The sequence below is a fragment of the Gossypium raimondii genome, chromosome 9, assembly GCF_025698545.1.
Source record: "Gossypium raimondii isolate GPD5lz chromosome 9, ASM2569854v1, whole genome shotgun sequence".
Classification (NCBI taxonomy): domain Eukaryota; kingdom Viridiplantae; phylum Streptophyta; class Magnoliopsida; order Malvales; family Malvaceae; genus Gossypium; species Gossypium raimondii.
In genome coordinates, this window is record NC_068573.1 from 4517763 (window position 1) to 4544572 (window position 26810).

At 36.7% G+C, this 26810-nt stretch overlaps 2 protein-coding genes across 4 annotated transcripts; both read right to left on the bottom strand.

Moving 5' to 3' along the window:
- Positions 1-648: 648 nt before the first annotated feature.
- LOC105798204 (wall-associated receptor kinase-like 6) lies at positions 649-7468 on the bottom strand. Of its 3 annotated transcripts, none has more exons than XR_008188584.1 (6): positions 6693-7468; positions 5084-5860; positions 4459-4629; positions 2845-4176; positions 1194-2446; positions 649-1005 (listed from the first exon to the last, which is right to left on the bottom strand). XR_008188584.1 is itself a non-coding variant. In XM_012628190.2 (4 exons), the coding sequence occupies exons 1-4, from the start codon at positions 7393-7395 to the stop codon at positions 2975-2977; spliced, it is 2853 nt and encodes a 950-aa protein (XP_012483644.2). In that variant the 5' UTR covers positions 7396-7468; the 3' UTR covers positions 2820-2974. The 3 variants fall into 3 exon arrangements, 1 of the variants encoding a protein (XP_012483644.2); XR_008188585.1 differs by having other exon boundaries at positions 654-1005; positions 1194-2272; XM_012628190.2 differs by lacking the exons at positions 649-1005; positions 1194-2446 and having other exon boundaries at positions 2820-4176.
- Positions 7469-14934: 7466 nt separating this feature from the next.
- On the bottom strand, positions 14935-16751 carry LOC105797395 (uncharacterized). Its single transcript, XM_012627380.2, has 4 exons — positions 16487-16751; positions 15999-16255; positions 15623-15955; positions 14935-15363 (listed from the first exon to the last, which is right to left on the bottom strand). Exons 1-4 carry the CDS (start codon positions 16749-16751, stop codon positions 14935-14937), a joined length of 1284 nt encoding a protein of 427 aa, XP_012482834.2.
- Between the last annotated feature and the right edge of the window lie 10059 nt (positions 16752-26810).

Below are 26810 nucleotides of genomic sequence, written 5' to 3' on the forward strand. Positions count from 1 at the left end.
TGTAGGGAAAAATGGCCTCATTAAATGTGACATGATGGGTAATGTAGACTTTACCAGTAGGGTCTCTACATTTGTAACCTTTGTACAATGGGGAATAGCCGAGAAAGACACAAGGAATGGACCTAAACTGCAGCTTTGTTTTGTTGAAAGGTCTAAGATTAGGGAAGCATAGGCAGTAAAAAGTTCGAAGAAATGAGTAATTTGGTTTTGTTTTAAACAGTTTTTCATACGGTTATATATCACCCAAGGGTTGGGAGGGTAATCTGTTAATCAGGAACACTGCACTGCAAAATGCCTCATTCCAAAACACCAAGGGCATGGTTGCATGGGCTACCATGGATAGGCCGATTTCAACTACCTATCGGTGTTTTCGTTCAACAAGTCCATTTTGAGCTAACGTGTATGGACAAGTGAGCCGCTGCAGAATCCCATGTTGACTCAAATAGCTCTTCAAAGTTTGAAACTCCCCTCCCCATCCGTTTGTAGAACTTTGAGTTTTGTACCAAGCATTCTTTCAGCTTTAAGATGGAACTGTGGAAACACAGTAACAATATCAGACTTATTCTTCAAAAAATAGAGCCATGTGTAGCGTGAATAAGCATTAGTGAAGGTGACATAGTAACGAAAACTGTTGGATACAACCGGAGCGGGTCCCCAGACATCAGCTACCACGAGTTGTACGGGTGAAATATACTCAATGCTCGACTTTAAAAATAGAAGCTTACGCTCTTTACCCAGATGACAAGCAGCACAATCAACAAATTTATTACTGTCTGTAAACTGTATATTACATCAGAGTATTGCCTTTGTAAGCATAGCTCGACATGGATAGCCTAATCTAGAGTGCCAAACACTAATAAGAAGCCTGGAGCTTGCTGTAAAACATTGCGCATTCTGAGAAAATGTACTAGTTGCAGGAGACTTGTTAAGCTGTAGTCTATATAAACCATGATGCACCGATCCTTGAAGAATAACTTCTCTGGTCCTCAAATTACGCACCTAGCACTGAGTCAGGAAAAACTCAAACATTACTTGATTATCTTTAGCAAATTTAGACACATATAAGAGATTTTTAGTAATGCCAGGAACAAGCAGTAAAGATCGCATGTACAATGGTCGAAATCGTGTGAGTAATGAGGACTGCTCAGTGGACAAAATAGGTAATGCTGAACCATTGCCTACAAAAACTTTACCTAGTCCTTTATATGATGAACTGTCACCAACCAAGGTAGCCGAATTTGTGAGATGATGCGTGACACGAGAATCCGGATACCATGCGTTATCAGCTACTGTTTCATGAGTTGCTACATATGCCTAAGGGTGTACTACACCAGAGGAGGGCATACTGACTTGTTGTGACATACTAACCTGTTGCTGAGGACTACCAACAAACGGGTTAGACCAAATAGGTGAGGGATGAGTGGAAAAACACCAACCTGGGGGACCTAGGGAACACCACTGAGGATTTTGTTGAGGAGAGGGAAACCAAGGTGTAGGAGAAGTAGAACCAACCATGCACACATTTGCTTGTGGGGGAGGTCGTAGTTGCTAATATTGTAGGAAGAGTCAAAGCGATAGTAACAACGGTCAACAAGATAACCAACTTTCCCACAAAGTTGACATTGAAGCCTTGAACTTGACAAACTCCCTCGCCAACGTCCCCGAGCTGTAGATGACGGTCGATAAGCAGGTAATGAACCAGAAGCATTGGAAGAATCATATGACACCAAGTTTGCAAAACTAGAGACTTCATTGCTCACGACCTGCTGTCTAGCTTCAGTATCAAGAAGAATGGAAGTTACACCTTGTACTGTGTAAGGCACCTGACTTGCTGTAACAATGACTTCACCGTAACATGCTCATGCTCACCAATAACATGCTCATGCTCACCAATGACTTCACCGTAACTAGCGAGATTGTCACAGGAACTTTTAACCTTCATCAAGAACTCTTTCATGCTCAATTCACCTTTACATTGAGAATGAAAAGCTCTTCGATAGGCCATCAGTTTTGAAGTTATTTTACTACCAAACAAGGTAACAACTGCATTCCAAATCTTTGCACTGGTATCCATACCAATAAGATGGGGGAGCACCATTTGACTGATAGAGGATAGCAACCACGACGAAAGTGCACTATCCTGTTGTTCGAAAAGTGCAAACTCTGGATTCTCATGCAAACCACCATTACCATCAGCAAGAAACTGAGTAAGAGGATCTTTTTGAGGATCCAAGAAGCTTTATAGTTTATGCGCTTTCACAGCCAAGAGAACCTGCTGACGCCACAGCAGATAGGTATTATCGTCAAGAAGAACACTAATTCTCTTTGTAGAGAAGAATCGACTGTCAAGAGCTCTGTCAGAAGAATTGGAGGTCATATTGACTAGATGCACAGCGGATTAACCAAAAAAATGCCAGGAAAGACTTACATCTGATACCTTGTAAGACTATAAGAAAAATAAGAGAAAGCAGTCAAGAAAAGAAACATTTCATTCAATTACTTAAAGCATGCAGACGTTGCATGTATTTATACAAGTATGTAAGCAAAAGCTAACTGATACTGTAGCTAACTTTCTAACTGCTAACAGACTTAGTAACAGCTTAACTACTAACTGACATAGTAACAGTTTTGACCATAATAACTCTAACGTTAATCACCTCTTCTTGTTTCATATCCAGATATCAAAAGAATAAGAATAAGAGAAAATGGAGATATGGATGATTAGGTTCTTTCGATTGATGGTAACCTTGGATTTTGTATCGTTGTTTGGAGGTCTTTTTAATTAATGAATTCATCGACTTAGAAATAAATAAAAAACATATCCAGAACTTGTGTAAGAAATACCTTCAAGAGATAAAATAACATTGAGTGAAACAAGTATGAATTCTTGGCCAACCACAAGACTCCACCAGTGTGACAATTACAAAAGCTAAAGGCTATCAATCAAGATAAATTGTCTCAGGAGTGTTGGAAACTAGAAAGATGAGTTCAACGGAAAAGTTACACTGTCTGTTGGAATTGTCCTAGACATTGAACTACTAGGATTGGTATCCCATGAATGGATCATGTCATCTATTTCAGATTCTTCATCACCACAGTCTTCAGTAATAGTTGCACCTGAAGCTTTAATCATCTCCAGCTCCATTGCTACTTGTTTCATGGTGGGTCTTTTCTTTCCATTAAGATTCAAGCATCTTTTTGCTAGCAGAGCCACAACCATAATCTCCTGTTCTAGACCATCCTTTACGACCATTGGATCGATAATTTTAAATAAGGAATTCTCCTGTATTGAATGCAAAAAAAAAGATACCAAGCTTCTCACTGGCTCTGATTGGTTTGCAGAGATGGGTTTTTGTCCTGTTAAAAGCTCAATAAGAACAACTCCATAGCTATAAACATCACTTTTCTCTGTAAATTGACTTGATCGAAAATATTCGGGATCCATGTATCCAAAAGTTCCTTGCACCCGAGTGGTTAGATGTGTTTGTTCAAGTGCAAGTGATTTTGAAGTTCCAAAATCTGATACTTTTGCCCTATATTTATCATCCAAAAGTATGTTACTAGATTTGATGTCTCGATGATAAATAGGAGTAGAAGCAGCTGAATGCAAATAGAACAAGGCATTGGCAATTTCGATCGCAATTCGTAAACGCATTTCCCATGTCAATGGTAATTCTTCATTTTGGTTACGAATGAGATCGTATAATGTACCATTTGGGATGAACTCATACACCAATAGAGGAACTTCAGCCTCTAAACAACACCCTAAAAGCTTAACCACGTTCCTGTGATTAATTTGAGATAAAATTATCACCTCGTTAATGAACTGTTCAACCTTCTTTTGATCAGATTTCTTTCCTTCCACCATTTTGGACTTCTTAATGGCCACAATGCTTCCATCTATTAGCATTCCTTTATAAACAGTCCCTTGACCTCCTTGACCAAGGATTCGATTCTCATTATAATGATCAGTCGCCTTTTCCATCTCTTTCGAAGTAAATAACTTAATTTTTTCAACATTACCTTCATTGCTAGACAAATGTTGTTGCAGTAACAAACCTCCATTCCTTTTGAAGTATTTCTGCTTCAGCATGATTTTTTGTTTTCTTTTGAGGACTTTGTACATACTCCATGTTGCGAGTAGCAGAAATAGTGTCCCAATACTAGTGCTGCAACCTATGTAGATATAAGAAACATAGTTAAAAGGTAAATTTGAAACTTCAGATACCTGTTAAAAAACGATGAAAATGTTTCAATAAAGTTTCATTTTAAATGAACATCGAGAGAACCTTATTGCACCATCCATTGTTTTGATATTGAATCTTTTACAAATTTAATACCAAGTAACTATTACTGCATCACGCATTCAAAAATAAATATATCACTGCTTTAATTGACATAATCAAATAATCATAGTAATTTCACTTTAATAATAAAAAGTGTAAATTCAACACGTACCTACAATAATACTTGTCAAGCTGTGAGTGTTTTGAGTCTGTATTTTGCGCTCGCAACGAAATCCCGTACTATTGTATTCATAATGAGGAGGGCAAGACTTCGACGAGCAATAGTAGCTAGGGGTAGTCAAACAAAGAATGCGGCAATACTTATAATTCTGACATTCCCTATCTGTCATTTACAAATTGAATAAAAAAAACAGTTATAATCATATAATTTGGTTCAAGTATCCAAGAGTTTCTTATACTATACTGATTGGGTCAAATTAGTCTATATTAAAAGGATCTATTTAGTCTTTATACTATTAAAAGAATAAAATAAGTTTAAACTATATCAACATTAACAATTATTTTATAAAGAATGTATTGATTTTATTTTCAACTTCTATTCAATTTCAAATAAAATATTTCATTTTCAGAACAATAAAAATTTTAAAAATAATTAATTTTATTAAAAAATGTTTGATTTTATATAATAATATCAAAAGATGAGAATACCTTAAATAATATGACTTAATTTGTATATAAAAAGATAATTTAATAATTTTTAAATTGAGGTATACCTATAAATAAAGATAATACAGATACAAGGAAAAAGTTCCCTAAAACAAAACGTTAATTTATACCTGTGCATAATGTTGAATAACCGATGTTGATAACCCTGTAGCACACACATAGATGATTAGAGCTCAACCTCGACCAGCAATATTTACCATCATATGTACAAGAAGTGTCCGAACTATCATTCAAATAGCATTCTCCAAATATTGGTGTACCCCATTGCAGTTGCGTTGGGACTTGCGTCGTATTACTTACATTAAACGTCAGATCATAGTCATAAGAAATCATGGAAGCAAATTCACATGATCTTTTCCTCCTATAATCACTAAAATCAAGCTTACTACTCATGTTTACGTAGAATGAACTAAGACCCTGAGGAATATTAACAATACAACCATCAACAGAGGAAGTCTCATCATTAATCTTACAACTTGGTTGCAAACATCCGCCTATAAGATTATCTGTTTTGTTGCCGAAAACAGTAACCAAATTATCACAACCTGAAGACCAAAAGTAGTTCTCAATATCTGAGTAGTAAAAGCGGGTGCCTGTTAGGTTGAGACTCATCCCATTGCGGCGGTCTTTTCGACAGTTGAAGTAAACTATTGGATGGTTGACCGTGATGGTGCCCCTTAAAAAATTAAAGCTTAGTATTTGCAGATTCATGCCATTTATGTTTAATAAAGGCACTTTTTCTCCATTGGTGTTGTTGGTGCAAATTACTTCAAACCAATCGTCATTGGGATCATCTTGGCCTATTCTAAAAGGGTAGTGAAAAGTAACATTCCCACAAGACTCTACCTCATAGGTGTGGAACTTGATACGTCCTAGTCTTACGCATCCTGCGGGCTCAGCAAAAAGGGTGTAAATTGCAAAATCTACAGCATATCCAATGTTTGTAGGAAATAAAAGCATTCATACATTTGTGTTACTCTTGACTAGTTTTTTTAAATAAATTTGTGTGTTATTTGTTACATTAAATCCAAGAAAAATTCTCTCCTTACATAATACCCTGTTAATTTTATTCTAACTATTAAATTCTTAATTTTTTAAGGAAATAATGATTCAATTTCCAAGATAAATGAATTTAGATTTAAAACAGAATCATTATAAAAAAATATGTAAATTATGAAATGAACCAAAACATAACACAAAAATATTTAAAATAATAAAATATATACCATGTTATAATGATATATATATATATATATATATATATATATATATATATATAAAACCAACATGAAGCCAACGGTGTCCTTGATCTCCTGATTAAGTGAACAAATTAGTAAACTACACCTTTTTTTCTGTTTCTTTTTGCCTCTCCCAAAAGTTAACATAAACACTTTAATCCTTGATTACATATAAAATTTTAATTTTAACTCCTCTAAAAATTAATAATTTAATTTAATTTAATCTCGTATTAATTCAATTTTTGAAATACAAAACTTTTAGGTATAACTTTTTTGGCCTTAAAACTTTTAGCTATAAGTTTTGTAAAACAAAAATATTGATATACAAAATGAATGATACTAAAACCTCTAATTTTTTTTAACTCATAAAATTAATGGTTCTAAAGACTGATTTTAAACATTTAGCAAAATCTATATATTAACTGAATTAAAAGAAGAAAAAATGAAAGCCAAGCAATTGAAGTGACAGTGCGTGACTGACCTGCGCCACCGCAATAGGTGGGATCCCAGTTGAGCACGGCGGGGACATGCGTGGTTTTAATACTGATGCCAGTGGGCAATGGGTAAACACTACGGAAATAGTACATGCTAAAGATGAAAGCAGATGCGCATCTGTTGCTGTCAGGATACATGGCTGTCATGGTTACGGTATAGGAAGTGAGATTTCCAGTAATTTCCGTAAAGCAGCCAGATTCAGAAGCACCATCGTCACACCTCGGTTGAATGCAGCCGCCGAGTGAATCAGTTCCGTTACTTAAAATAGTAGCCAAATTTTCGCAACCTACTGACCCGAAATAATTCATGTCTCTTGAGAAGAAAAATGGAGTGCCTGAGAGGTTCACACTCACTCTAGCCTTGTTTATATGATCACAACTAATGTAAGTAACTGGATAGCTGATTAGAATGGAGTTCGAAAATAAGGAACCAAGTACCTCCAGATCGATGTCATTTACGTTTATGAAAGGCTTTTCCCCATTGAGGGTTTCGTTGCAAGTTACTCTAAACGAAGGTTTCGCATAGCAGCTGTGACGGATTCCAAAAGGGGATGGAATTGTAATATTTCCACATACTTCTTCTCCACAGGCAGGTTCTTGAAGTTTTGCCGCTTGTAATAGTGGGCATAACAGGAACAGGAAGAGGAGTAGGAGGATGAAGTAAAGCGCTAACTGAAAACCCATTTCCATTGTTATTTTGTTTGAGGGAAATGAATGAAGAAGTCAGTAATAGATTTTAAAGAAACAAAAGCAGAGTTAAGTAGCACCAGTACAAAAAAACGATGTTTGACTGAGATGCAAATGAAAAGTCTTTGCTCACACTTTCCTTGAAGTTCCGGTGTAAGTGTCATTTGATTTGAGAATAATTCATTAATTAGTAAAGATTGTTGGTGATAGTCACGAAACCAACTAAAAATACGATAAAGGCAAGTGCACTTATCGATAAATAACTAAATTAATTAACTAAAGAATTTAGTAAAGAATAAATCAGGAAAATAATCGAATAATAACCAATAAGCGAAACAATAACCAGGAAATAATCCACCTAAATTTCTTTTGTCATTATCAATCTGAATTAAACAATTTCTTCACTTAATATCTTGATCCGTAGAAATCCTTAAATTATGCTATTATCTCTTTCAAGATTAAAAGCAACTAACTCTAGATTGATTAATTGAAATTTCTTTCTAATTAAAACCCCTATTATCGCATTAACTCGATCTATGGATTCCCCTATTAGATTTGACTCTAATTCGGTAGATTTATGTCATCCAAGATTGCATGCAACTTCACTTAATTATGCTAGATCTACTCTTAGACAGGGACTTTTCATCCTCTGATTTAAGCACATTAAACATTAATTAATACTCCGATAATATTAAAACAAGAAATAAGCACACATAACTGAGAACAAGATTTAAATAGTTATTGTGTAAAACATAAATCAAATAACAGAATTAATCATAGGGTTCATCTCCCCTAGATATCTAGAAAATTAGTTCATAATATAAATAAAAACATCTCAAAGACAGTATAACCACAAGAAATAAAGAAATTCATAAAAAAACTTCAAATAAATTAAAAGAAGGTCTTCAGTCTTGATGGAAATCTGCTTCAGAGTCGGCTTCAATGGTGTTCTTCGAGTTGTTTTCTTCAATAATCTCTTATGACACCCTATTTTCTTCTTCCATTTGGTATTTATTAGACTTAGAATGCCCGAAAAAGCTAAAAATTGCATTTTTTCCGTGTATTTGGAATGTGAATCATGAAATCGACATGGTCTGGCACATGCCCGTGTGGCTCACACAACCATGTGCCCAGCCCGTGTGGCTCGTAAAATCTGCTCTAATTGTCTGATTTTCGCTTATTTTTCTCCCAAATGCTCTCCTAAGTATAGAGACATGAATTTAAAGGATTAGGAGCATAAAATTCACCAATTTGCAGAAATAATCATCCAAAAACGCATTAATAACAGGATTAAAACATGTTACTTTTATCACTAATCAAATATCCCCGCAATTAAGCGTTTGCTTGTCCTCAAGCAAAACCTCAACCTACATTAAAGTTAACCTTTCTCAATTTGTCATTGTCATCAATAATGTCTCAAAATGATTTGAAAACAATCATGCATTGGCAATTCAACTAAAAGGACACTAACGACTCAAACAATCCAAGCCAAAATTTTTAAAGTATGAAAAAATAGGTGTCTCCCCTTATTTAAGTAATTACCTTTAATTCAAAATAAACAAGAATTGACATCCTCACTAAAGATTCACTCAAAGCACTCAAAGTGTTTAAGATTCAAGAAATATGCACTCAATAGTCGAACAAGAAATGTCATTAGCATAGTGTCGAAACCATTTTTTTTTGTAAAAGGGTTGACTTGGATTTTGAAAACGAAAACAAACATGAGAGTCGCCACCAATCCTTTTTGATGAGGTGTGATCGGGTCACCTCAGAAAATGGTTACTTTTTTTATAAACAGCTTGGATTTATTAAAACAATGCTTTTAGTCTGCGAAATTCAAAAAAACAAGTTCAAAAGTCAGTTACGTACGAGGAAGGGTTAGCACCCTCGTAACACCCAAAAATTGGTACCTAGTTGATTAATTAATGTCTTTAGTGTCGAAAGTTGAAAACTTTCAAGAGATTTAAAATACGATCCTTTGTTGGAATGTTAAAATTTTTTTAGAAAAGGACATATTTCACGTTAATTGAAAAAGAGAATTATATCCCGTAAGTTAGGACATAATGTCTTGAATTCCCGATATGCGAATAAATGCAAAAAAATTATTTATTTAAAAAGATATTCAACTATCTCGGGTTTAGAAAGGGATCATGTCCCGTAAGTTAGAACACGATCTTTTGTTAATTCCCGAGATCAATTAAAAACTTAAGTTTGAAAAGATTCGTGTATTTAGATTTATCGCGAAAATCAAAACCCCATAAGTTAGGGTACGACCTTCTCGAATCTAAACATGAAATTTTGCTTATTCAAAATTCATAATTTATGCATTGAATAAAAATCATCTAACACGAAATAGTAGAAATAAAACACGGTGTTAATATGTGTAACAAAACAATAATGAATACGATGATGTAAGCATAAATAATACGAGCAACAACAACAAAAAATAAGATAAATAAAAGGGCAAATCAATTATACATGAAATAAAAAGTAAATAAACAAATAGAACTAAATGTTTTCAAAGTAATAATGAACACAAAAATAAATAAATATCAAATAAAACAGTAATAACAATAACGAAAATAAATAAAATTATAAAAATAAAATAATATCTATGTATGTATATATATAACAAAGTTTGAAATAAAAAAGATATAAATAAGTAAATAATAATATTAATATATAATAAGGCAAATATATTTAAAATTTAAATAAATAAATAGAAAAATAATAATAATAATAATAATAATCATAATAACATCAAATTTATTAATACTAATAATAAAATAACCAAAATAACAAAAAAGGCTAAATTGAATTTTAAAACAAAATTCGAGGTCAAATCTGAAAATAAATAAAAGGAGAGGACTATTTTGAACGTGCGAATAACAAGGAGGGACTAAAAGAGCAATTTTCCCTTTTCCTCCAAAACGACGTCATTCCAACATGGACTAAAATGCACTCGCAATAACTTATGGGGTACAATTTAAAAAGACCAAAGAAACTTGATTGCAAAATTCCAAAAAGGCGAAGGGGCTAAAAGGGTAAATAACCCAAAGCTTAAAAACGCTTGGATCCCCTAGTCGAGTCGGGTCAGCACAGATCGTCCCCCTAAACAGCGTTGTTTTGGCACCTGGAGCTATTGCCCAAAACGGTGTCGTTTTATACGCCTATATAAATCAATTTTTTTTAGAAACTTCATTTTCTGCCTTCCCCCTTAAAAAAACTGAATTCTCTCTAAAAAGACATCTACCCCCAGTCTTGGCTCCAACCAGTGGTCACCGTGCCAGCCACCAATCGTCGACGTCGGCGCCGCCTCGTACGGTGGCCGGCGAAGGTAACAGAAAAGTGTTTTTTAGATCTCGACTCTTTAAACTCAAATTCGGCCTCAAAACACCCAAAAAAGAAAGAAAAAGGACCATCAGCCTTCTCAACGACGGATTTGGTCATCAGAGAAGAGACCCTCCACGATAAAGACACGGAACGATTCCGGTGAGTCCCTTCCCCCTTTTTTTTTTGCTTTATTTTCGTACGTAAAGATATGAAAAATAAAATAAAAAATAGAATAATAATGAAACAAAAATTAAAATGGCGATAAGAGTAAACCTTCTGATTTTTTTTACTTATACTTTCTTTTAGTATTCGACTATTTGTCCAAAAAAAGATTACATTTTGTTTCGGCTTTTATAGCCGATTATGCTACTATTTTCTACTGTTGTTGTTTTTCTTGCTTGTTTGCAGGTGATTGACATTGATGGAGTAGGCGGCCCGGCGTCAGAGGCGGCGGTGATAGAAGGCGGCGCTAAAAGTTAGGGTTTTAGCTTTTTTGAAACCCTAGTTTGACTTCTGTTGGGCGAGGTTTAGGTTTGTGCCAGGGACTTTGGGCTTGTCATTTGGGTTTAGGTTGGGTTGATTCGTATTTGGGCTTGTTTGGGTTACATGGGTTGCTAGTTTTTTTAGACTGTTTTATTAATTTTTTGGTTTGGTCTGGTCTATTTTGAGTGTATTGGGCCCGAGGTCAAAATTGGGCTATTACAACTGCCCCTCTTTGTTCATTGTCATATAACGGGAATTGAGCAAAGACATCAAAAGGGATCAATTTTGCCCGGTGTTGCTGAATCTTGACTTCTTGGTGCTCATCTTCTTCAAGTAGCCTCGTTCCAGTCAACTGCGTCTTGTTGCTTCGATCCACTCTATTGCAACTTCAAGGGGATGAGATTTGTGGTTTTAGTCATCTCCACTGCAACATCAGGGAGATAAGACTTGTTATGGTAGATTTAATCTGACCTACTGCAACTTCAGAGGTATAAGATTCATCATTTTAATCCGCTCAATTACAACTTCAGGGAGATAAGATTAGTAGCTTCAGTCTGCTCCACTGCAACTTTAGGGAGATAAGGTTTGTTACTTCAACCTGCTCTACTACAACTTCAGAGAGATAAGGTTTGTAGCTTTAATCTGCTCCACTGTAACTTCAGGGAGATAAGATTTGTAGCCTGTCTTCAATCTGCTCCACTGCAACTTCAGGGAGATAAGGTTTGATAAGATTTGCTTTACTGCAACTTCAGAGAGATGAGATCGGTAATTTACAGCTTTAATCTGTTCCACTGCAACTTCAAGGAAATAAGATTTGCTATCTTCAGTCTGCTCCATTGCAACTTCAGAGAGATAAGACTTGTGGCTTCAATCTGCACCACTGCAAGTTGAGAAAGATAAGATCCATCATAACTTGTAGCTTTAATATATTCCATTGCAATGCCTGGGAAACAAGATTCGCTACCTTTAGCTTTAATATGTTCCACTGCAAAGCCAGGGAGATAGGAATCGCTGCCTTCAGCTTTAATCTGCTCCACTTCAGATTTCATCTATTCCACTACAATGCCTAAGAAACAAGATTTGCTACCTTTAGATTTAATTTATTCCACTGCAAAGTCAGGGAAATAAGATTCGCTGTCTTCAGCTACTCCACTGCAACTTCAGGGAGATAAGACTAGTGTCTTCAATCTACTCCACTGTTACTTCATGGAGATAGGATTTGTGGTTTCATTGATCTGTTCTCTGGAGTACATGACCTGTAGAATCCCTTTCATAGGCCTATTTATGCCTAGTGGTTTGGATGTTATGATCAGAATGAATCAAAATCTCCTAACTAAATGTGAATGCATGAATGCAAAATGTCATAAAAATAATCCCTTAATGTTTGAGTTGTTATTGCTCATTTTTCAATAAGGCTTTATTACCAACACGTCAGAATGCTATCTTGTCCGGCTGGTAAAACTCATATCTTACTTAATCAGATTACCCCACCATAATGTTCAAGGTTCAATCCAACTTAATCAGATTGCCCCACCGTAATGTTCAAGGTTCAATCCACTAACTTCAGGGAGATAAGACTTATGTCTTCAATCTACTCCACTGCAACTTCATGGAGATAGGATTTGTGGTTTCACTGATTTGTTCTCTGGAGAACATGACCTGTAGAATCCCTTTCATAGGCCTATTTATGCCTAGTGGTTAAGATGTTATGATTGGAATGAATCAAAATCTCCTAACTAAATGTGAATGCATGAATGCAAAATTTCATTAAATTAATCCCTTAATGTTTGAGTTGTTGTTGCTCATTGTTCAATAAGGCTTTATTACCAACATGTCAAAATGCTATCTTATCCAACTGGTAAAACTCATATCTTACTTAATCAGATTGCCTCACCGTAATGTTCAAGGTTCAATCCACTGTAATTTTGGGGCATAAAATTTGAATCATCCTCCTCATACTGTAATTTAGGAGTATAAGATCTGACTTTCTCAATCCTCTCCTAGTACAATTCAAGGATACAGGATCTGAATCTCTTTGGTCTCTTACACCTTTCCTAGAGCATCATACCAAATGTTTATGCACAATTGTAGAAATTTTCTCCAAGAAAACCTCTTCTTATTACTCGGTGATCATTACATGCTTGTTTATTGAAGCTTTACCACCAACAAGACATCTTGTCATTTTGTTCAACCAATGTTTTGAAAATAAAATCCGAAAGAATAGTCTTAATTTAGACTTTCCCTTCTTAGACATTTCAACCTTTAAACTTGGTGCATTCTAAACAATAGTATTGTTTCAGGTTCCTGTATTATTTAGAAACTTCTAGAGTAATATGTAAAACTTCCCTTGTGAAAGTATTATTAGTCCATTAATCATTATTCCAATGCAGCATGCTTGCAAAAGATCATAACAATAGATAAACATAGAATTGATTTGGGAGCATGGCTCGAAATGAATAAATTATCAAGGATAGTAAAAATAAAAGAAGAATTGATTGGGAACACGTATCTTGAAAAAGAATGAAGTATTCCAAGATAGCAAATTCAATATAAATAGTATGAAAATTAGGTGCCCCAAATATCGCAGCTTGAACTTCTCTGTACAAACTCTTTGAAAGACTATTCTAAGTTTGACATGTGTTTTGGAGATCTACAGGACTTTGTCGATGCCCTAAGATGTCGCCTACCCTTTCCTGTTGATTCAGGTATAACAAGATCACCACATGCCCCAATCTGATCAAAATTTCAGCTGCTCTAATCACCACTAATGCCCCATTTTGATCCAAAATTTGAGCTCCCCTTTCCGGGCTTTCAACTCAAATATCCTTCGGTCTCAAGGCGCCCTTTGCGGGTTTTCGACTTGGCCTCTCCATTTTTTTTAGGTGAAGTACTTCTTAACTGAATCTGAATTCACAAGGTTAGGTAGACTCTTGACATCCATCTCGATCAAAATCAATGCTCCTCTAGAAAAGGCCTTCTTTACCATGTAAGGTCCTTCCCAATTTGGCATCCACTTTCCTCTAAAGTCCTTTTGTATAGGAAGGATCTTCTTCAACACTAGGTCCCCCTCGTGAAATTCTTTTGGATGAACCTTTTGGTTGTAAGCTCGCATCATTCATTTTTGGTACATCTGACCATGACAGATAACTTTTAACTTTTTTCTTTAATTAGGTTCAATTGATCGTATCGAGATTAGATCCATTCTGCTTCCTCCAACTTTAGCTCAGCCAATACTCAGAGAGAAGGAGTTTCAACTTCAATGGGTAAAACCGCCCCCATTCTATAGACCAGAGAGAAGGGTGTTGCCCCGGTTGAGGTCCTAACAGATGTCCGATAAGCCAAGAGGGCAAATGGTAATTTCTCATGCCAGTGTTTGTAGGTCTCAGTCATTTTCCCCACAATCTTCTTAATGTTTTTATTGGCTGCCTCTACTGCACCATTCATTTTTGGACGATACGGCGATGAGTTATGGTGTCTAATCTTGAATTGACTGCAGACCTCTGCTATGGTATTGTTATTCAAATTCAGTGCATTGTTGGATATGATCTTTTCAGGTGTTCCATATCGACATATGATCTCCTTTTTCAAGAATTTACTGACTGCTGACTTTGTGACGTTGGCATATGAAGCAGCTTCCACCCATTTGGTGAAGTAATCAATGACCAAGAAGATAAATCTATACCCATTAGAAGCCTTTGGCGATATTGGTCCGATGACATCCATGCCCTACATGGAGAAAGGCCAAGGAGAAGTCATGACATGAAGGGGTGAAGGAGGCACATGAATTTTGCGTCTATAAATCTGGCACTTGTGATATCTCCTGGTGTAATTAATACAATCCCCTTCCAATGTGGACCAATAATACCCAAACCTCATGATTTGCCTAGCCATCATAAAACCATTAGCGTGTGTCCCGCAAACGCCCTCGTGGACTTTTTCCAAGATTTTCTTAGCCTCGACAGCGTCCACAGATCTTAATAGTACCTGATCCTTCCCTCTTTTGTATAGGATTTCTCCATCTAAGTCATAGTCATTGGCCAGTCTTCTCAATGTCCTCTTATCATTCTCGGTTGCTTGGTCAGGGTATTTGCGATTTTTCACATATCGCAGTATATTTTGGTACCAAGGGCAATCATTTTTTCTTCTTCTTTGATGCTATAACAATAAGCCGGAGTCTCATATATGCTCATCTGGATAGGTTTATGTCCTCTTGTTTGTTTACTTTGATCATGAAAGCTAAAGTAGCCAATGTATCAACCATCTGGTTTTCATCTCACGGGAGGTAGCAAAAAGCGATATCATCAAACTCCTTAATTAGTTCGAGAACTAGCTTTCAATAACTGATCAACTTGGGATCTCTCGTCTCCCATTCATCTTTAAGTTGATATATCACTAATGCAGAATCTCTATATACCTCTAGTACTTTGATTTTGATTTCTATAACTACACGGATGCCCATAATACATGCTTCATATTCATCTATGTTGTTTGTGCAATCAAAATCCAATTTACTAGTAAAAGGGTAATGATCGTCGTCTGGGGATACCAAGACTGCCCCGATTCCATTAACCACAGCGTTTGAGGCTCCGTCGAAGTTTAGTTTCCAAGGGTGACCTTCTTGAAGGTCTTCTTCAGTGGCTACCACACACATTAGGTCCTCATTCGAGAAATCAAAGTTTAGTGGTTCATAATCCTCTTGAACTCTAATGGCCAGAAAATCTGCTATTGCGCTCCCTTTTACCGCCTTCTGGCTCACATAAACTATGTAGAATTCAGAAAGCATAACCTACCATCTGGTTATCCTTCCATTCAAAGCATTCGGCTCCATCATCTAATTTAGGGGATTTATTTTCGAGATTAGACAAGACATGTGATACAACATATACTGCCTCAATCTCTGAGTCGTCCAGATCGTAACATAAATTTTCAATTGGCGAGTATCTCGTCTCACACTCAGTGAGTTTCTTACTGAGATAGTATATCGCCCTTTCTTTCTTTCTCGTCTGATCGTGTTGGCCAAGTACACATCCCATAGAGTTGTTGAACACTATCAAATATAGTATCAACAGCCTATTCAGACTAGGTGGTGACAGTACTAGGGCATTAGACAGGTACTATTTTACCTTGTAAAAAGCTTCCTGGCGTCCCTCGTCCCATACGCCTAGATTATGCTTCCTAAGAAGATGAAATATAGGGTCACATTTCTCAGTTAGTTGTGAAATGAATCGGGAAATGTAATTCAGTCTTCCTAAAAAACCTCAAACTTCTTTTTGTGTACATCGCGGAGGTAATTCTTGTTTGGCCTTCACTTTATCTAGGTCAATTTTAATTCTTTTGTCACTGACTACGAAGCCTAGCAACTTCCCCGACCTAGCCCCGAAGGTGTATTTTGCTGGATTGAGCTTGAGCTGAAACCTTCTCAACCTTAAGAACAATTTTCTCAGGACTCGCACCTGTCCTTTTTTTGTTCTAGATTTTTCAATCATATCGTCGACGTAAACCTCAATTTCCTTGTGCATCATGTCATGAAACAAGGTTACCATGGCTGTTTGATACGTTGCTCCCACATTCTTTAATCCAAATGGCATCACTTTATAGCAAAACGTTCTCTACAGGGTTATGAAAGTGGCTTTTTCCATGTCTTCGGGATGCATCTTTACTTGATTGTATCCAGAGAAGCCATCCATGAAGGAGACCAGTGAGTGCCCTGATGCATTATCCACTATGGTGTCAATGTGAGGCAATGGGAAATTTTCTTTTGGGCTAGCTTTGTTCAAGTCTCTATAATCCACACATATTTGTACTTTTCCATCTTTTTTTAAGGACGGGGACGATGTTGGCTACCCATTCTGAATATTTGACCACTTGTAAGAATTCAGCATCAAATTACTTCTTAACCTCTTATTTTATTTTCAGCAAGACGTCAAGCCTCACCCTTCAGAGCTTCTACTGGACTAGCTTACATCCTTCTTTGATGGGGAGGCAGTGTACTACGATATCAGTGTTCAACCCAGGCATATCTTGATATGACCATGCAAAGACATCTTTGAATTCTTAGAGTAGCTCAATGGGGTCTCATCTCATTTCTTCGACTATGTTAGCTCCAATTTTCACTTCTTTTTCTTCTTCTAAGTCACAATCTCTACCGCCTCTTTGTGGGGTAGAATTTTCTTCTCCTATTGTTCTACCATCCTTAACAGATCTGGAGGCAAGCTACTGTCTCTGTCATATTCAAAATCCTGAGATCCCTCTAAACACATGTCTTGCTTAAAAGGAAATTTTGAGTCAGTAATAATGTCGCTCATGTCGTTGATATATGAAGACCTGCGGTAGGCACGAAAGGATATTTAAAGAATAAATAAATTTAAGAATAGCTATTTATATAGTATGGTCATGTATGACTTAAAGAATAAAAGAATATTCACTCAAAGTGAGGCACAAAAATACATTTTTCATTGAACTAAAGGTATTAGACATTAACCTATTTCACAAAAAGATCCTTATTGCTTCTAGGCTTAAAGCAATAGGTGTATTCTAAACATTACTTTGAATCAGCTCTAAAAACTACAAGAATATCTTTCGTAGTACAGTTATCCAGAACAGTTCCAGGCTCAAAAGGGCAGATGCCCGATAAGTTTTCTTCCACAATTCCCTCTTTAGATATAGCGTTGATGCTCAAAATTTCCCTCATTTTTTCGGCAGTTTCTTTCCTCCGGTCGGGGTGAATGATTCCCCCTGAAACGAATGTTTTGGATATATGGGGAAGGGTCATTAGTTCCCATCTGACCTCTATCCCTCTCAATCATGCTCTTCTTCTCTCCCGCTTCTTTTCCAGTTCTTTCTTTCTTTCCCTTGCATTTGACCTATACCCCAAACCACAACGATCCCATTTTTCAGTTAAGATTGGTACTTCAACCCGTCTTTGGAGGTTTTTTCCAAGTCCTCTTCCAGGCAATGCTCCTTTTCCAACTGTCAGTCGCAAACTCATCGTTGTAGCTTTGGATATTTTGGGCGCTGGAATTTTGCTTCCCTCGACGACGAATGTTGCTTTCACAAATTCCAACAATCGGAATAAACATTCTATCGCTTCACCATTGGCCTGTATATACGACGCATCATTGGTAACCGATGCAATGATGTCTTATTTTGCACTTATAGTTACCAATCGGCCCTCCGTTACCAACTTTAGCTTTTGGTGAAGTGATGAGGGCACCACCCCTGCCGAGTGGATCCAAGGCCTCCCCATTAGAAAATTGTAAGAAGGTTTAATGTCCATTACCAAGAAAATCTCCTATGTGTTTGGATCGATCAAGAGAGGTATCTCAATCGTTCCCATAACTTTCCTTTTGGTACCATCAAATGCTCTCACTATATTTTCGCACGATTTCATGTGAGAGCTATCCACAGACAACCTGTTTAACGTAAACAGGGGCAAAACATTCAATGTCGATCCATTGTCAATGAGTACTCCTGGTAATGTGTACCTTTTGCAACGGGTAGTGATATGCAGAGCCTTGGTGGATCCCATGCCCCCGGTGGAATTTTATCGTCATTAAAAAAGATGAAATTGAAAGCACTGATGTTGTTGACAAGACGGTCTAGTTTTTTTAATGAAATATCATCAACGACATAGGTCTCGTTTAACACCTTCATAAGCGTGTTATGATGCGTCTCTAAACTTACGAGCAGAGCCAGTACTGATATGCGAGCTGGTTGATTGTGTAATTGTTCCATGATACTATACTCGCTATGTTTTAGGAATATCAAAAATTCCTTAGCTTCTCTCCGTTACCGGCTCATTAGCAGGTAGTTCTAGCTTCTCTTTCCTTTGCTCGACCACAAAAGACTTCTCCTTAACGAGTTTAATTCTTGAGTTTGAGGTATCATAGCGCTTCCCGCTACATGTATAGGAACCCATATCTCTATCTTTCTCTGACGTACAGACTGGGCCCTCCTCTTTCGGGAATGTCACATTGCAGTCATAATTCCAAGGTACCCTTTTGCTATCTTTATAAGGAAAAGCAACGAGTTTTTGAATTATGACCTTCGGTGTAACTTGTGCCCCAGCTTCGTTGACCTTTGGTCATGAAATGATTATTATCGGGTGATTGGCCCTATAGACCCTTTCTGATGACCCTCCTTCTGAGGCGCAAACATCGTTTCCTTCAGTGTACTCAAAGAATTTCAATTCCTTGTTGTCTATTAAACCTTGTACAAAGGCACTGAACTCACCGTACTCTTGAATTACATGCCCTTCTTCATCATGGAATGTACAATAGTCCATTGCTCTTTCGGATCTATGCTCCAAATCTGATGCTATTAATCCCCTTTCTACTATTTCTTTCCAAACCTCTCTCAACAGGGTTTTCACTTCAGGTATATTCTTTTTGATTATTCTCCCCCTGTTCTCAGCTATTGCATTTACTCTCTTATCAACATGGTTAGGTAATGGATTTTCTGTGCCAGACAGATCGTTGAATTTGACAATGCCCATATTAATGAGCCTTTCGACCAGCATTTTGAAAGAGTGCAGTTTTCTATCAAATGCCCCGTGATTCCTGCATGGTATTCAAATTGGGTGTTTGAGTCATACCATTTAGGGTATGGGGGTTGCATTGGTTTTAGGTAGAAAGAGGAAACAACGTATACGTCAAATAAACTCTGGTACAACTGGCTGTATGTCATTGGAATAGGCGTAAACTGGGGCTTCTCCGTTCTTTGCCTAATATTGGACTCTTATCTTGGTGGGCCCTAATGACCAGTGGTTATCATTCTTGTTTGGATCACAGTAACTTGTTTTGAATAACTCTTGTTATGCATGGTTACATTATTCACCTCGTTTTCTCTTTTCCTTAGGGCCAACCTTTTGGCGCTTTCACCAGCCTCTATCTTTCTGCATCTTATCGCATTCTCTATCATCTCACTGGTTATCACTAAATCCGAGAAACTCTCAATCGTACTTCCCAGCATGAGATTAGTAAAAGGTACTTTCAGGGTATTGATGAAGAGCATGGTCTTTTCTTTTTCTAATAAGGGCAGTTGGACTTGTGTGGCAACTTCCTTCCAACTTTGTGCATATTGCCTAAATCTTTCATTTGGCTTTTTCTCCATGTTCTGTAGTGTGATTCTATCATGCGTCATATCTGTCATGTGGTTATATTGTTTCATGAAGGCCTATGCCAGGTCTTTCCACGAGCTAATTTGGGCACGATTTGGCTGGTTATAACACCTGGCCGCAGCTCCAGTCAAGCTATCTTGAAAATCGTGAATCAAAAGCTGATTCTTGTTGACATATCTCGTCATCCTTTGACAGAACATGGCAATTTGAGCCTCGGGGCAGCTGGTCCTATTTTATTTTTCAAATTCTGGTACTTTGAACTTTGGAGGGAGCACTAAATCTGAAACCAGACTCAGCTCCTTAGCATCGATTCCACTCTAGTAATCAGCCATTTCCAATGCTTTAAACTTTTCTTCTAACCACTTGCATCGGTCCTCTAGTTTTTTGGGAGCTCCACTCTTGCCTTCCCTATTTTGGCTATGTCATCAAGGTCAGGGACAACAGGATTTGCTGGGTTGTCTCCAGGGTTGGGGCCTGAACCCATATGGAAATTTATCGGTGCGAAAGTACCAGTCTGATATTAGGGCCTGATATTGACGGACACCCTTTGTGGTTGTGCTTGGGTGTCAGTTGGGGTAAAGCCTGGAGGATAAACAGGATCCTCATTGTCGTCTCCAGTATTGAACATAAGGCTCTTCCATTTTCCTAGCCCGACGGCCAACAGCTGTGTTAACTGGTTCATCTTGTTCCTCTGAGATTCTAACATTTTCTCCCTCATATCCATTTGGATTTTGGTTAGTTGCTCTTACATTTGATCCTGTGCCTCCTTTTGCATTTGTTCCAACCTTTCCAACTTTTAGTCCATTGCTTTTGTTTTCTTTCGTGTAACGTAAGGATGTTCCAGGGTAACTGCCACGATTTTAGAGCCCTTATGTGAGTTTGAATGCACATGATATAATGAAATGCAAATGCATGAATGCAAATGAATGTAAAAAGGCATTGATTCTGATCCAATTACTTTAGAATAACTTTTCTAGAAAACAAATTTCTTTACACAAAATGCATTACATATATGACCTTGCCCTAATGCCTAAGGCCTTGACTTGTATAAGAAGCCAATCTAACTCCTGGTCTCGATCTTACTCCAACTCATATTTTACACTTAGTACATCAACCTGGGCCGCCAAAGTTTGTAAACGATCAACCACCTCTCGCACTTGGGTCAAAGCTTCGCCCATGACATAACCCTTTTCTTTGACCTGGTCTTGAGATCGATGAAGTTTCTCTTTCCAACGCTCATTATTTGCTTCTAGTAGTTTAACCCAGAGCTCACAGTTTTGCAGTGTAGTTTCCAGTTCTTCTATCCTTCCCTTTAGCTCTTCAATCTTGCTTAAACTAGCCCTTAATTTGTTTGTGAAATTGTGACTACAATATTGTTGTAGTGACCTCTCCAATTCCACCACTCGAGCTCTTAACCTCTCCTTTTCACTTCAGTTTTCCAACAAGTGCTTTTTTAAAGCATCCTCTTATACTCGAGTATCATGGAACTTCTTTTCCCGCTGATTAACTTTTGTCTTTTCTTCTTCGATTTCTTGTCGCCATTGCTCAGACGTTTTACCAAACCAGCGGTTCTTATTGACATATGTAACTTCTTGTAAACCGTTTTCAAACTGTCTAAATCTTCTTCGACTTTATTCTTTTCTTTTTTCAACTTTTCAGCCTCAATATTCAGGACATCAACAACTAATCTCAAATACATTTTTTCTTCCTCTAACTGTTCTATCCTTTTTTCTAGCTCCAAATTTCTTTTTTCAAGATCCTACTTTATGATCTCTAGCTCGGACGGGACAACTTGCAGGTGTTCCTCTATCGATCGACTGCCTTCTTGACTCAGCCCAGGGATATTATCATTAATTCTTTTACTCTACCACTCGTTGTATTTAGGGGTCGTCATTGGTCCTACAACCAATCTTTTCATCCGGCGGGTCCGATTCTAGGCATTGGACATTTCTCGAATTTTCTTCTTGTAATTATCAGCCCTATATGAAAACTCACACTGAGCCAGCCCTTGTGCTGCGGGTATGAACTGTCTTGACCTGTACTATCTTAATATGAGCAAAGGAGCGTACCTGATAGCTCCCCAAATCCCAGGTAGAGGGACCCAGTGAAGGTTTCTACATCGATACAGGATCTCAATCTTGAGCATCCAAGGGGCTATCCACTAAACGCCTTCGTCTTAGAGATTTTGGAGGATTGCTATCCATTTTCCTTCTAAAATATTATCCCGCCTCGGTGTAGCCACTCATTCTTTCAAAAGAGAATAGTCCTCAGAGAAAACTCAATAGGAGACATTTTTTACCTTCCAAAAATGGCTGTGGAACCAAGCTAATAATAGTTGTGCGCACCCGATGAACCTTCCTTCACCTGCTCTATGACATGCATTCAGGGATTTGAACGTTTCGGCCAAGATTGCTGGGACAGGTGTGACCCTTTTATCAAGTCGATCGAATAAGTGAGAAACTACCTCGTCTACATGCACTAGGGCTTTGGGGAAGACAGCCAAACCGTAGATACTTAAAGCAAAAACATCAGTCCCTTTCTTCATATCTGGATGCGCTAAGATCAAATCTCTCAAATTTCTCAAAGGGATGCACCTGCAATCTCCTTTTTGCTTGATCCAGGCTGTAATCCACTGCTCACTCATCCCTATAATGTTTATCAACTTTTTTAGAAACATCGGTACATTAGCAGCTCTCGAATAAACCTTGTCAGTTTGAATCCTCGGGCAATAGAGCAAGGCTGTGTACTCTTCTATGGTTGGTTCCAAATCCACTTTTTCGAAAATAAAGCAACTATAAGCAGGGTTCCAAAATCAGGCAAAGGCTCGAAATAAGTATTCGTCCACCTTGATATCTAACAAATAGGGCAAATCACCATAATGGCAATAGAATAATTGCTTGATCTCGTCATCTCATTGACCCCATATTTCTTTCAATTCTTGGAGATGATTCTGAGTCACGCTGATGTGAGTGAAGTCCCATAATTTTGAAACGTACCCCTCTGAGTTCAGTTCAAGGGAATACATTTCCCTATGGCTGCACAGAGATGAAAATCTCACGAAAACATAGGTACGAATGTATCGCGAAAGCGATCCACTATCCTGCACGGAGGTGAAGACCTCACGAAGGACTAGTTTCTCACTCCCACATAAAAGGGTATAACCGAATGGTTATGCAAATGCAATATGCAAAAATATGTCGAGAGACTTGAACAAATAAAGCAAATATAGCAAAATGACGCAAACTATAAAAAGGAAATGCAATGAAAGGATCGTAAATTTAAACCAAATTACCAATTTTTGACAAAAAGACAAGAAGTAATCAACTTGTGGCTTGACTCTCTTATTTTAGTCCCTAGTTGAGTCACTAAGTTGTCGAAACCATTTTTTTGTAAAAGGGTCGACTTGGATTTTGAAATCGAAAATGAACATGGGAGTAGCCACCAATCCTTTTTGATGAGGTGTGATCGGGTCACCTTAGAAAATGGTTATTTTTTTATAAACGGTTTGGATTTATTACAAAAATGCTTTTATTCTGCGAAATTCAGAAAAACGGGTTCGGAAGTCGGTTACGTACGAGGAAGGGTTAGCACCTTCGTAACGCCCAAAAATTGGTACCTAGTTGATTAATTAATGTCTTTAGTGTCGAACGTTGAAAACTTTGAAGAGATTTAACATACGATCCTTTGCTGGAATGTTGAAAATTTTTGAGAAAAGGGCATATTTCACATTAATTGAGAAAGAGAATTATATCCCGTAAGTTAGGACATAATGTCTTGACTTCCCAATACGCGAATAAATGCCAAAAAATTATTTATTTAAAAAGATATTCAACTATCTCAGGTTTAGAAAAGAGATCATCTCCTGTAAGTTAGAACACGATCTTTTGTTAATTCCCGAGATCGTTTAAAAACTTAAGTTTGAAAAGATTCATGTATTTAGATTTATCGCAAATCAAAACCCCGTAAGTTAGGGTATGACCTTCTCGAATCTAAACATGAAATTTTGCTTATTCAAAAGTCATAATTTATGCATTAAATAAAATTAATCTAACACGAAATAGTAGAAATAAAACACGGTGTTAATATGCGTAACAAAACAATAATGAATATGATGATGTAAGCATAAATAATACGAGCATTAACAACAAAAATAAGATAAATAAAAGGGACAAATCAATTATACATGAATTAATAAGTAAATAAACAAATAGGACTAAACGTTTTTCAAAATAATAATGAACACATAAATAAATAAAAATCAAATAAACAATAATAACAATAACGAAAATAAATAAAATTATAAAAATAAAACATATCTATGTATGTATGTATATATATAACAAAGTTTGAAATAAAAAAGATATAAATAAGTAAATAATAATATTAATATATAAAAGGAAAATATATTTAATATTTAAATATGTAAATATAAATAGAAATACAATAATAATAATCATAATAATCATAATAATCATAATAACATCAAATTTATTAATATTAATAATAAACTAACCAAAATAAAAAAAAAGGCTAAATTGAATTTTAAAACAAAATTCGGGGTCAAATATGAAAATAAATAAAAGGGGAGGGCTATTTTGAATGCGCGAATAACAAGGAGGGACTAAAAGAGTAATTTTCCCTTCTTCAAAACGACGTCATTCCAGCATTGACTAAAATCCAATCGCAATAACTTATGGGGTACAATTTGAAAAGACCAAAGAAACTTGATTGAAGATTTCCAAAAAGGCGGAGGGGCTAAAAGGGTAAATAACCCAAAATTGAAAAACACATGGATCCCCTAGTCGGGTCGGGTCACGCGAGGGTCGTTTCGCTAAACGGTGTCGGTTTGGCGCTTGGAGCTATGGCCCAAAATGACGCCGTTTTATACGCCTAGATAAATCAAATTTTTTTAAAAAAACTTCATTTTCTACCTTCTCCCGTAAAAAAAACAGAAATCTCTCCCAAAAAACCCTCTCCCCCAGTCCTGGCTCCAACCGGTGGTCACCGTGCCGGCCACCGATCACCGGTGTCGGCGCGACCGCGCATGGTGGCCGGCGAAGGTAAAAGAAAAGTGTTTTTTTAGATCTCGACCCTCTAAACACAAATTCAGCCTCAAAAAACCGAAAAAAAAAGAAAAAGGACCATCAGCCTTCTTAACAACGAATTTGGTCACTGGAGAAGAGGCCCCCGACGATAAAGACATGGAACGATTCTGGTGAGTCCCTTCCCCTTTTCTTTTTTGCTTTATTTTGTAAGTAAAGATATGAAAAATAAAATAATAGAATAGAATAATAATGAAACCAAAATTAAAATGGCGATAGGAGTAAACCTTCTGATTTTTTGACTGATATTTTCTTTTAGTATTCGACTATCTGTCCAAAAAAAGATTACATTTTGTTTCGACTTTTATAGCCGATTATGCTACTATTTTCTATTGTTGCTATTTTTCTTGCTTGTTTGCAGGTGATTGACGTTGATGGAGTAGGGGGCACGGCGTCAGAGGCGGCGGTGCCAGAAGCTAAGGTTTCAGCTTTTCTGAAACCCTAGTTTGACTTCTGTTGGGCTAGGTTTAGGTTTGGGCCAGGGACTTTGGGCTTGTCATTTGGGTTTAGGTTGGGTTGGTTTGTATTTGGGCTTGTTTGGGTTACATGGGCTGCTAGTTTTTTTTTTTGGACTGTTTTATTAATTTTTTGGGTTTCGTCTGGTCTGTTTTGTGTGTACTGGGCCCAGGGTCAAAATTGGGCTATTACACATAGGCTTGCTTGAAATCAAATCTCCACCGTTATAGAATGAGATGACACACCAATCAAGAGGTCTTGAAGAGATTGTAATGGGGTTTAAGTTAAAGGTATGAAAAAAAGGCCAGAAAAGTTGGTTATAATCGAGATCAAGTTGATATATTACCAAACAAGAAAAATAAGTAAATATTGAACTAAGAGTGACTGTATCAATCAAGAATAAATAAGAATAAAACAAGCTTCTCAACAATATATTAAATTAATTATTCAAGCTCAATCAACTAAAATTTTTTAACTTTATTTTATTTTATTATTATTGAGAACAGTAAAAAAGATTCAGCAATTCAAATAATGGGACATAGTTAGGCCACTAACCAAATCAAATCTCGACAAAAAGGGAATCAATAAAATGGGAAAATTTTTACAATGAAAATATAGGTTATGGGTTAACATTAACAGGTTAATCAAGAAAAAAATTGTTAGGCTCAATGGGGTTCACTAAGGCTTAATTCAATAGGTAACCTTTTAACAGCTTAAGTGGGTTAAAACCTAAGTGCCTCTGTCATCTCAGTATATAAAATCAATGGTGTGGTCTCGACATGCATAATCGAAGCAAGTTCTAGAATAACAAATCAAGTTGACACACTCATAACCAATAATAAAATGAGCATAGAAAGTGTATGCTTTATAGGCTCAAAATCTCACAAAAAATCATGATTTTGATGTCAAACTTGCAAATTTAAAAC

What these genes read in the sequence shown, in the direction of transcription:
- LOC105798204 (XM_012628190.2), bottom strand. Translation starts at nt 7,395, where the DNA reads ATGGAAATGGGTTTTCAGTTAGCGCTTTACTTCATCCTCCTACTCCTC. An exon ending in CACCTATTGCGGTGGCGCAG is followed by an intron (nt 5,861 to 6,692) that starts GTCAGTCACGCA and finishes CTGAGCCCGCAG; the next exon opens with GATGCGTAAGACTAGGACGT. An exon ending in TTATTCAACATTATGCACAG is followed by an intron (nt 4,630 to 5,083) that starts GTATAAATTAAC and finishes TGTAAATGACAG; the next exon opens with ATAGGGAATGTCAGAATTAT.
- LOC105797395 (XM_012627380.2), bottom strand. Translation starts at nt 16,751, where the DNA reads ATGGTAACCTTGTTTCATGACATGATGCACAAGGAAATTGAGGTTTAC. An exon ending in ACAAGAATTACCTCCGCGAT is followed by an intron (nt 16,256 to 16,486) that starts GTACACAAAAAG and finishes TATATTTGATAG; the next exon opens with TGTTCAACAACTCTATGGGA. An exon ending in TCAAAATCAAAGTACTAGAG is followed by an intron (nt 15,364 to 15,622) that starts GTATATAGAGAT and finishes TTATTGTTATAG; the next exon opens with CATCAAAGAAGAAGAAAAAA.